General features: G+C 51.7%; 4 protein-coding genes across 4 annotated transcripts; all 4 read left to right on the top strand.

The window, feature by feature from the left end:
- Positions 1-185: 185 nt before the first annotated feature.
- On the top strand, positions 186-2,329 carry PV08_00070 (uncharacterized protein; the record flags this gene model as incomplete). Its single annotated transcript, XM_016374438.1, has 3 exons — positions 186-1,267; positions 1,317-1,436; positions 1,483-2,329. The coding sequence occupies 3 exons, from the start codon at positions 186-188 to the stop codon at positions 2,327-2,329; spliced, it is 2,049 nt and encodes a 682-aa protein (XP_016239714.1).
- A 766-nt stretch (positions 2,330-3,095) lies between these two features.
- On the top strand, positions 3,096-6,277 carry PV08_00069 (uncharacterized protein; the record flags this gene model as incomplete). Its single annotated transcript, XM_016374437.1, has 5 exons — positions 3,096-3,665; positions 3,969-4,995; positions 5,057-5,191; positions 5,240-5,333; positions 5,389-6,277. 5 exons carry the CDS (start codon positions 3,096-3,098, stop codon positions 6,275-6,277), a joined length of 2,715 nt encoding a protein of 904 aa, XP_016239713.1.
- Positions 6,278-8,601: 2,324 nt separating this feature from the next.
- On the top strand, positions 8,602-9,237 carry PV08_00068 (uncharacterized protein; the record flags this gene model as incomplete). Its single annotated transcript, XM_016374436.1, has 2 exons — positions 8,602-8,691; positions 8,812-9,237. 2 exons carry the CDS (start codon positions 8,602-8,604, stop codon positions 9,235-9,237), a joined length of 516 nt encoding a protein of 171 aa, XP_016239712.1.
- A 1,281-nt stretch (positions 9,238-10,518) lies between these two features.
- Positions 10,519-11,085, top strand: PV08_00067 (uncharacterized protein; the record flags this gene model as incomplete). The annotated part of the gene is made up of 1 exon (XM_016374435.1): positions 10,519-11,085. The coding sequence occupies one exon, from the start codon at positions 10,519-10,521 to the stop codon at positions 11,083-11,085; it is 567 nt and encodes a 188-aa protein (XP_016239711.1).
- Positions 11,086-11,395: the final 310 nt, after the last annotated feature.

The following is an 11,395-nucleotide window of genomic DNA, read 5'->3' as shown; positions in this document are numbered from 1 at the left end:
GCGCCTTATCTTGTCGATCGTGACTCTAGGAACGGATGAAAGCGCGAGGAACAGATTCTGTGTATGCTTTTGTGTCTGCCGAGCAGAGGGCGGGTCAAAGGTATGAAAACGAGGATACATGATGCCATCAAGCTTCAGAGGTAGGTTTCTCATCCCTCACGACGACAAAATCCTCACGCAACATCATGGCTCTTTCAAAGACATTCCTGCTGCTGTTGGCATCCTGCGTTACCTCTGTGTCCTGTGCGCCAGTGAAGCGGATTCCATATGCTCCGATACAGACTCTACCAAGTGGTGATTTACTTTTCAAATTGGGCAACTCATCGTATATCGCGAACACACAGTATCCAAAGGCCGTTGTTCCAGGTTTATTTAGACCCGTCACTTCTTCATCACAATTTCCTATTACGGTGGTCAATACGAATGTTTCAGTGATTACGGACGAAGTTCTACAGAGTATCGTTGCAAGCTATTTGGGTGCTGACGATGTCTTCACCGAGGATTTCTTGGAGTCTATCTTCATCTTGTCGACCGCCGAAGTTCCTGTCTTGGATCCAACAGCGATCAGCTACTTGGAATCATACGCGGTGAACCAGATTTTTGTGGGCGAAGGTTTTCAACATACAGATACCGGCAATTGCACCGTCACCACCCTGCCCTCAGTAGATATGCTCCCACCAGGACCTTACATAGCTACAATGACCCAAGGCTCCCTCGCATTCGATATGGTATACCTCCTCTATGCGGATTCTTACCGAGATTTCCTTTTCGGCGCTTACGAGGCTAACGATGGGAACGGAAGCTTTGCTGCTTTACCAACATTCCTTCCAGAATTCTGGGATCCAATGATCCCGGTGCCTTCTCGGGTATATAGCTGGGCCGATAGCAGGCCACTAGCAGGCGAACGTGTCGCTATCAAAGATTTGTTTGATATCAAGGGCTTGCAGACATCTGGTGGCAGCCAAGCATGGGCACATATAACCCCTATTGCTGATGGCACTGCTCCGTCGATACAGCGGATCATAGATCTAGGTGGAGTCATTGTTGGAAAGTATAAACTGGCCCAATTCGCGTCTGGGGCGAATCCTTGGGATTGGCAGGATGAACATTATCCTTTCAACCCACGAGGAGATGGCTGGTTGACATGCTCGGCGTCTTCCTCGGGCGGTGGTTGCTCGATCGCCGCCTATGACTGGCTTGACTATGCAATCGGGTCTGACACTGGCTCTTCGATGCGAAGGCCTGCTGCCGTCGCCGGTGTCTACGGGTGAGTTGGTGCGGCTATTCATGGTGGACAGGTACTGACCTGGTTGCAGCCAACGCCCAAGTCAGGGCCTGATGACCCTCGAGCGAGTGATGCCTTTAGGCGGCGCCACTGACACGGCAGGAGTCTTTTCGAGGAATCCGTATAAATGGATCAAGTTCTCAAAGGCATGGTAGGTTTGCGATGCGAGAGCGTGTATATGTGACTGAGTATTATAGGTATACCCCTTCACACTTCCAGTCCACAGCTCTGACTGGGCTGTCTCCACTTTCATTGCCCGATACCAACGCCTTTCCGAAACGAATTCTATATCCTGTCGAATACTTACCCTTGAATAATTCGGCTGCGGAGGTGGTCCTGCAAGAGTTCATTGCCAACATGTCCACCTTGTTTGGCATGACTGTGGAAAAGTTCAACTTTACCGCCACTGTCCAGAATGCATCGGATCCACAAGTCGCCAACCTAACGTACCTGAGCTCCGGTCCTCTTGGGGTTATCAACTCGTACACTCAATGGGAGGAAGTTGCAAAACCACTCATCACGACATGGGCTAAGCTCTACGATGGTCGTTTTCCGCCTGTCGATCCAGCTCGACGTCCAGGGTGGCGCAGGTATAACGAAAGTCAGAATACTGCTGCTACTTATCAGAAGGCATTACAGGAAAAGAATCTGGCCGTTGAATGGTATGAACAGAATCTTCAATTCAGTACCGACGAGTCTTGCTCCGAGTCGGTCATGCTGTACGATATCGGCCCTGGAGGGCTTCCGTCGTTTCGTGAGGAAAGTCTCAATGAGTCTCCTGCTGCGTCTTATTTGGCCATCAAACCGCCAACGGCCCAAATCACTGGGGCCAATATCTGCCCAATCTACGGATGCGCGGACTTTACCATACCGATCGGACAAGTGCCGTACTTCAGCAATGTGACGTTCCACGAAGAGATGGTGCCGGTCACGATCAACATGGTCGTGAAACGTGGCTGTGATTTTGTCTTGTTGAACATGATTGAGCAGATGGCCGATGCCGGGATCCTCAAGACAGTGAAGACGGGACGAGCAGCATATTAGCAGATCAGGCTGTGTCCCTGACTACTCGTTGTCAGCAGACGTACCGGGACAGCTTGAGCTTAATAGTTATCATTGCTGATTGATGGTGTGGCGAGCCGACGACTTCTTAGCTCTTGCTGGGAGATTTTCATCGATGGCCTTTTGGGGGAGAGACCTATCTAATTCACTGAAGACCTGCCAGGTTCACGTTGAGCTTCACCTGATTCCTTCTGAATCCTGATGCAGCATTCAAATCGTGAATCGCTTAGTCGCGGTCAGCACTGCAAAGTTAAATACCTTGATAGTCAGCCTCTATCAGCACTAAGGAGTGATGCAGTACGGTCCCGACGGGGAGCGCTTCCGACCCCGGAAAATTGCTCCACATCTTCGTTGGCCTACACATCGAGTCGGCCAGAGACAACGAATGGTGTATGGTTGGCCGCCTTCCCAGCTCGATCGATGGGATGGCGGGTGTCACCACGATCCATCGTCCGTCATGCATCCTCTTCCCGATTGCTCTGACACAGGTACACAGTGTTTCCGCCCCGCGATTGTAAGCAGTATGATTGCCCGGTCGCCTCGAATGGCAGAGTATAAGCTGCTTTGGGAATGTGTTGGTGGAGATCTCTGTACCGGCTGAAGACAAGCTGAAGATGTGCTGCTGGAATCATCGCGGGTCTTCTGCCATAAAAGGCTTTGATGTCACACAGTCCACGGCTTTGAGCCCTTTCAGTCCTTGAACGCATACTCCCCTATCCAATCAAACTACGGATTACTCGTGTTCGATATGTCGGCCGACAAGATCCCTTCTATCGCTGAGTCTTCCCTGACGAACAACGGCGAACGCACTGTCGTCGTGTCCGACCTTGCTCCTGGGGCAGCGGCGCCACCTCATTACCACACTGATTTTACCGAAACATTCACGCTGGTCAGTGGCGGAATGACCGTCTTCCTCTCCCCAGACATGGACGAGGCGAACCTCAAGCCAATTGCCCTGGAAGTCGGGGAACCGGTCACCGTCCCCTTGAACACGCTTCACTCCTTTGTCGTTCCCGACGAGCTCACCCATGTCAAGGTCGTCTTCAATCCCGGCACCCTCAGTTTCGAGAAAACGATACTCATCATGCGAGGACTGCAGGCAGATGAGGTCTACACTCACTTCAGCAGCCCGACGTCGGAAGCGGGTGCGATGTTTTACGCAGTGATGAGTGACCTGACCAACACTGTGTTCGTTGGGAAGGCGAAGACGGACTTGGATCAGCTTCTCGCAGCCAAAGGCAGTGAAATCGAAGCCACAAAGCAAGCCTGGATCGCCAAATACGCGTCGGAGAAGCACTTGAAGCAAGCTGCGGGCATCGTTGATGGAGGAGATTGAAGGGAAGACGGAGTGTACAATGTTCTTCGTTCTTCCGTCGACTACTGATCTACAGTATCTAGAGCTAGTAGATGCCAAAACACCGCGACGATAGCTGTCGCACGTTCCAGATGTCAGAACTATATCTACTCCCTCCGTAGTCTGTAGAGACGCGTCGTTGCGTGAGTAAAGCGAGATTACCCCGAGAATACACGACATCTCCGTCGCTAGCCTGCGCCAAGTCCCGGTCCAGGCCTGCGAGTAAAGTTTCACTTCGCTTGTCCAGCACAGCTGTGGTCTGCTCAGTTCACAAGATCAGCCCACTCATTTTGGGCGGATGACGCCGCCGCAATGGACAATGCAAATCCATCCGAGGGCGACGAAGACCACGTTTCGCCCACCGAAATCAACCAGATCTTGCGACGCAAGCGGAAAGCCCGCGAGCGCAGGGCTTGCTACCCATGCCGACAGCGCAAAGTCAAGTGTAATTACGAGACTCCCTGCCAACGATGCATTGATCGAGATCACGTAAACCTCTGCTCCTACCAACAGGTGCCGAAAGGAATTGTCGACACTCCGTCCACATCGAAGCCCGCGTCTGTCCTCAACGATGCGCCATCCGGGAGGGGTCTGGACTGGAACCAGCTCTGGTCCAAGTTGCAGGCCATTGAAGCTTCTCTGCGCGATATCAAGACTGAAATAGCCGGCCACGTGCAATTTCCAGACAAAGCGGGCCCCTCTCTCAGACCCTCTATTTTGCCCTCTCCCCAGGGACAAAGAGAAATACACACAGCTTCCGCTGCTACACCAGGAATCCCCTCGCGAAGTGGTCTCGTCGCCGATGGCTCCGTCCACCTGGGACGTAACTCGGTCCCTGCCATGGCCCTCGCTCTTGGTGGCGGGAATGACGAGCAAGCCTTGCAAACCGTCGTGGGAAATGCCGTCTTGCCTCTGTTCGGCCTCGACAATGAAACGGCGACGTATCCTTTCACAGACCTCTGGGGATTGACCGACACTGCTTCTCGAGTCGGGGAGGTCTGTAAATTGATCCCCTCGGACGCTGATTGCTTCCAGTATCTGCGACATTATCGCGACAATGCCCATGTACTATACCCGGCAGTCGTGAATATTGATATGTTCGAGTCTGAGTTGACCGCATTTCTCGTTACCCGCGCAGATCCTAGGTCTCAACTGGCTGCCTACGTTGATGAGTCTTCAGAGATATATGGACGTACAGTCCACTGGATCAGCTTACTGTTTGCGTGTCTTGCATCAGGGTGTCAATGCTCGTCGTCACCCCGAAAGGGACGTCAGTTAACTGCGCAGGTCTATGGTAGTCACCACTCTCCTCGTTGCTTTCGTGGACGTGTTTTTGCTAATGACCAGAATTATAGTGTGTTGTGCATATGAGTGTTTGCGCATCAGCAACCATCTATCGAGACCAACGCCGGTTGACATCCAGTCCCTTCTAGTAATTGGAAATGTGATTGCCAACAACATGAACGCAGGTGTTGCTTGGTCACTGCTTGGTAGAGGTTACCTCCTGTCTTGACGTCCTATATTCTAACCTTTTACAGGTCTCACAGCCAGGTTGGCCCAGACCATTGGTCTGCACGAGCCCGCAGAGCTTTCTGCGGCACCAGAGTACGGACGTCTTCGGGAGGAGATCTGGTACGTGGACGGCATTGTGCCTCAAGACCCCACAGTCGTTCCCTGACACAGCCAGGTGGCGCATTGTATGGCAAGATAGCTTGCTCTCAATCCTCTTCGATCGATCCCCCGCCACGTTCACTGTTGCTTCTCGGCGACAACACAGCGCGTCGGAAATTTCCGGCAACCTCTCCTACATCGAATGCATGAAGAGGTTGTGCGCAGCAATACTCGACATCGTTCGAGATCGATCAGTTACGGGAGACACGACCCAGGAGGTCCACCTCGTTCTGAAGCACCGCGACAGGCTAAACGCTATTTTAGCCGATGCCGCACCGCATTTGACGACTGTCTCTGCGTGTCGATCGATGAGACACCAGCTCGAGCATTGGAACCTCTCGCTTCATCTATCTTATGTGATGTTCGACCTACATCGAGCGGCACTTCGATTCCACAGGGACCCAGCCCTAGGACATTTACGAGAAGCATGCATCAACGGCCTAGCTGGAACAGTTAATGCCTACCTCGGTCTGCAAAGGGTATCGTCGACTACCAGAACTTCGTGGATTGCCATGCAACGCGCTCTCAGCTCTGCCCTCCTTCTGGGCATAATCAGGGAGCACACGAAGAGCAGTCATGTCCATGCACTTCTTCAGGATCTCCTGACGGTTATGACCAATCTTAACGCAGATACTGATCCCACAGAGGTGCCAGCGCCCATGGCAAGAGGTATTATGGCTCTGCGTATCTTTTTGCAAGGCCCTGACGCCATGGAAAGTGACAACAGTACTTGGTCATTCCTCGGGCATGACAGGGGTCAGAAGTCTCAGTCGGAAACGACGTCCATGGCCTCCCCAACGCTGTCTGAAAAGTCGCCATATGGCCACAGCCCGTTCTCCCTGCTGGGAGATATCCTCTGGGGTACTCAGTCTATGCACGTTCAGGGACTCTACCGCCGAGCTTGAAGCAGTGCGGCACTCTTAGCAGCAATCCTGGAAATAGCCAATCATGAGCCATTACGCGTCTGCTGTCAATGATGTTTGGAAAACACTGCCATCCGAAAACCCCAGGCAAGACGTCCACCGGCGGCCTTTATCTGTTATAACATATTGTTTCTCGATGCCTTGAGGAGTTGGTTTCTATGTTAATCCCAGCTACAACTTTCAACGAGTACGAATCGAAGCCCATCGGACGGAATCTATTGATCTTAGTGTGAAGCTAAACGCTTCGCTTGGAGTCAGCCCCAAGGCAAGCACATGCGGTTAACCTTGGGTGACGCTGCGAAGGAGGCTTCCTCCGGAATTACCAGGACCTTTCCAACAAAGTCTCAGCCCACCTACGTTCGGATACGCTATGCGGTGCATCGGCCATCCGGCCAAAACGGGATCTGAAACCCAGTTCAACAAATGCACACAAACGAGTCCAACGCTGCAATGTTCTCAATATAACCTTTTTTCTAACCATGGGTACATCCAGATAGACTCTCCATTGCCCTCAATGGAGCTGTCGGTGGAGAAGTCGGTTGGATCATAATATTCTCCGGGGTTCAAATCAAACGGAAGCCTCCAATCTGTCGTCCATACTGGAGTCGAGGTATCACTGTGACCGGAATCATCCAATTGGCTTCCTGTTGTTGAGAAAAAATCAGCTGCAGCTGATGAGGAGGGAGTTGTCTCCTGGGCACCCGCTGTGAAACTGTCTTCTCGTGCTTGCTCAGCACAAGACCAGTTTCTGTCTGACCGGCTGCAGGCCCGTTTCTCCGTGGGTGCTACACAAGGGCTGGAGGTGGATCGGGGTGCCATCTTATGCCCTAGATTTGGCCCCCTATCGGTCTCAACAATGTCGACTGCTTCCAAGCCGAGCGACACCACAATGTCGTTCACAGATATATCGCTGAATGGAGCGCATGCGGTGTTAGCCGCCCCTTCATCTGTTAATCCCTTCAGCTGACGATACAGTTCATGTACGCATGCCACGAGAATTGATTGTTGGCGCGCAAGTTGTTCTGCATATCTAACGAAGAGTCAATCCACGACCGGCTTTAATCACGGGTAAATACTCACGCGGCGACTGTCTGGCTTCCGATACTTTTTCGCACATATTGATATGTACATGAAGTCTTGCTCCTCGAACACTTGCCACAAGGCTCACCGCCGTCGCACTGACCGACATTACGCATCAGCGTCTCGATAAGACAGCACAACTTTCGATGCCTAGACTGACCTTGGCCTTCTTTATTCTGCAAAAGTCGCAAGCTCGAGACACCCTATGCCTAGCTTGCGTTGCCATTTTTCGATCGAGAGTCTTCTCTTCTGGTCTATCGCCCTTCGCCAGCTTACGATGATTGCTGCCATCTTGGGAAGACATGTTGGGCGATGGCCTGGTCTTTATTGTCAAAATTTGTTTTTCTGGACAGGGGACTTGAAGAAGAACAAGTCAGTCGGCGCATTGATATGTATTTCCTCTGGAGGCTTCCAATTACGTACGAGGAGGCCGAGTCCCTTCGTCCTCACTTAGCTTGATACACGGCCCATGTGCCACTCATATGCCATCAACAATGGCTCAGTCAGAAGCGAGTGAGCTATGATCGTCATGAGAGGGCATTGTTCTGAATAAAGACCGTCCCAAGCGGCCCACATTCCGCCTTGGGAGACTCTCAAAAGGGATGTGTGCCTCAATGGGATGTTGTTTATCACCTGAGTGCTGCATGATGGTGAGTTTAGAGCCAATAAAATGCACAGGTCAAGCAATCGATCATTTTTTTTGTCATGGGGCTTGTGGCTGAAAGTACGAATGAGGAGCTAACACAAAGTTTGATTTAGAGGCCTCGTACGGAGGTAAATCGGCGATGCTTCATCTGAGAAGACATCAACTCTCGAGCGGCATCTTCACCGGTCCAGCTGACTTAAGCTCGCCCTTTTACATTCGCCTACGCTGTCAATAGTTTCTTGCGGGGTCTTCGACCTTGTGTGGAAGCAAACCTCTGGCTATCGTCGACCTTCGATCTCGTTCTGGTCGTCTTGGAAAAAAGCATGAAACAGCTGCAAATAGGGTGACACACTCGTGATGCTCGTGTTCTTCTCGATTTGATCAACATGAGTCTCGAGAGGTCTGAGTCACCGGATCCGCGCTCCAGCGGACGAATATATCTATTGTCAATGTCGCTTAGCTGGAGGGGAATTGGATCTCTTTGTGCATCTTCATCAAGTCCAACCACAGTCCTCGCCAGACCTTAACAAGAAACCAAATCACATCGTTCAGTCAAAAGTAACCACAACTCCCAAACCAAATGTCTAGTTACGATCCTCGCAAGATGGAACCTGTCGTTCTTCGACTTTTCTCAAGGGGTTTTTATGTGTGGGAGTCCATTTGCGCTGCAGTAAGTATTCAGACTCCGCTCGCCTGCAACCCGAGTTCACGGACATTTCTTTCGTTGCCATTTACGTCTTCCAGAACCCAAACCAGCGAGGCTGACACTCTATGTTTTCTTCCATAATAGGTCGTGCTAGGTATCAACTCATGGTACCTTGCGCACTACAACGACACGCCAGTCTACCCGCAGGCACGTCTGATCTACACTGAGATCATTGCCGGGCTGGCGATCCCCACGGCAAACATCTTCGGCTGGATCTACAACGTCGTCCCCCGCCTGTTGGCCATGGTCAATCTGTTCTTCTCGCTGGCATTCTTCTCCGCATTCGGCGCCCTGATCGAGTTCGACTGCGACAAGAACTGGAACGGGTGGACCCAAGAAGTAGGGTCGTCGTATCGTGCCTGCTGGAGAGCCACGCTGGCGTTCTGCTTCATCGGTGCATTCTTCTGGCTCTGCAGTGCCGTCTTGTCCTACTTCACGCCCAGAGTCGAGGCTCAGGCGCACATGCCGTCATACAGAAAGCACAGCCAAACTCCAAGTTCACAAGTGTGAGGCTTTGTTTCCGACATATCAAATTGAGAGGACAGGGAGAGGGAGGGAGAGAGGAAGTCTCAACGAAGAGTCCTGTGGAAGTTGTTGTGGAAAAGATGGCGGTTGGTCATCATTGACTTGCTGTCAAGTTTTTGATGCCTGTTTTGAAGTGTTTCAAGGATACTCTCTTGTACCACACACAAAAAGTAATGCCTCGTTAGTAATAGTAATACTGTAATAAAGTCATAACAGAAGTCATTTCTGTGGCGAGAGCTATAGCGGGAGTTCGACTTGTTGATAGATAAACAGCTTTCATTTTTGATGTCTTCAATCGCAAGGTCGCGCACGGCTTTTGGCAAATTACCCCGAGGTTTTATTTAGGCGAACTCAGGATCGACCAACGGGGCCGATGAGCCGAACTGTACGATACTCGACAGGCTAACTAGTTAGTGACAGTGAGTGCCCTGCATGGGGTTTAAAGTGCGCCACGATGATGCTCAGCCTTTTGCCGGGTTGCCGTGCCTATCAGGAAACCTGTCTGCGGTATCATGATGCCCTGAAGATCTGATCTGAGGCTGGCTCACCCTTGGTACTCACTAGGCCGAACATGGGACGAGACGATAATCTGAGACTTTTCTTGAAAATCTCACACCACCGCTTCCTGTCCTTTTCGTTTTTCTTTGAGCCCCATGTGACACGGACAGGTGTGGTATTTTCCGGCGAGGCACCAGCTACTAATCAAGCCGAGCCACGCTTAGGAGGCCGTCATGTTGCGTCGTCATCTATCGTCGTCCTCCAGACCACGTCGAGGGTCGGGAAGCCTAGTGAGCCTGACCTTTTGACCTTTTGTCCTCTGCCCTCTGCCCTGTGACCTCGTACTTCGTATGCAGTGCGGCCATGTCCACTCACGGGGTTGTCATGCGAGACGCTCTCGTTCTGTCCAATCCATAGGCATGAAGATCACTGAGGTAGTTTGTTTCATATCACAAGATCCCACGAGGCGCATATTTCAGTATGGGGGACACCTGTAAGCTCTGTTGGACTCGTGGTTGCAAAATGATAGAGGGAAAACAATGCAAACGAAAATATCTGCCAACAACAACAACAGAAGCAACAGCAACAGCAACAGCAACAGCAACAGCATCGACAACAACATCCCATCATCCCATCAAACATTACCGACGTTCTGTGAACAGTGACCTTTAAATCATACCTAACCAATACCCTCCCCTCAGCTTCGATAAGATACTTGCCTCGGTCTGACAACCAGCAATTGACGATTGAGACGATCGTGACAATTTCATGGAAACCCTCGCATACAAGTTGACGTGGCTTTCCAAGTGGAAGCTTCGCTGCGAATCTGAACGGGGCGACCCGGACTTCACCAAGCTCATCGGCCACTATTCCGTGTATCTCAAGACTGCGCAATACCTGACTGAGCAAGACGACAGTGCCAGCTCTGACGCCACGGCCGTTGACTTGGACTACACGACGACATCTTCCGGTATGGATGACTTTGCCTGGCGTGAAGGCGACATGTACTCGCTTCCCTCGACCCTTTGCGACGACCCGCCGGCCGAATCCAATCTGCGTGGCGGGGAACCTCGACAAGGAGAAGCGACCTTACGCGGCACAAAAATCACATCCTCCTCGTCAGTCGTGGTCTCGGAAACTGAGATTCAACTTGCGGGTGCTGACGAAGATGACGATGACAGCGACCCGTTTTCTGACGCCGAAACCAGTGATTTCAGCGATGATGAAGACACGTCTAGTGACTCGAGTGTCGAAGAGCTGGAGGCTGGCGACGATTTCCAGCCGCCAAAGACCGTGTGCGAAAGACCTAGACCGAGGCTGGTTCGACGTCCTTGAGACCGTCTTACGAGCCATGGGAAACAACCAAGTGACGAGCAGGGCTTTTGGTAGCAGATGGGTTCGTCAGCTTTCCAGATCTTCCAAAGTCTTCAGAACCCCAGGTCTCCAGAACTTCAGCTCGGCTCTGCCACCTTCAATCGCAGACAGACGTGTCTCTAAACACAGCTATCGAACGTGCTTCAGGGGTCGAGGCAATTTCCACAGACCCTACAGCTATCGACATAACTTTGCGGGTGGCACGGTCAAAGGTCTTGAACCTCTTATGGGGAAGGAATCCCCCTGTCTGAACAGACAAAAGTCACGGCGT

Source organism: Exophiala spinifera (assembly GCF_000836115.1).
Source record: "Exophiala spinifera strain CBS 89968 unplaced genomic scaffold supercont1.1, whole genome shotgun sequence".
Taxonomy (NCBI): domain Eukaryota; kingdom Fungi; phylum Ascomycota; class Eurotiomycetes; order Chaetothyriales; family Herpotrichiellaceae; genus Exophiala; species Exophiala spinifera.
This window is presented reverse-complemented; position numbering and strand designations above follow the sequence as displayed.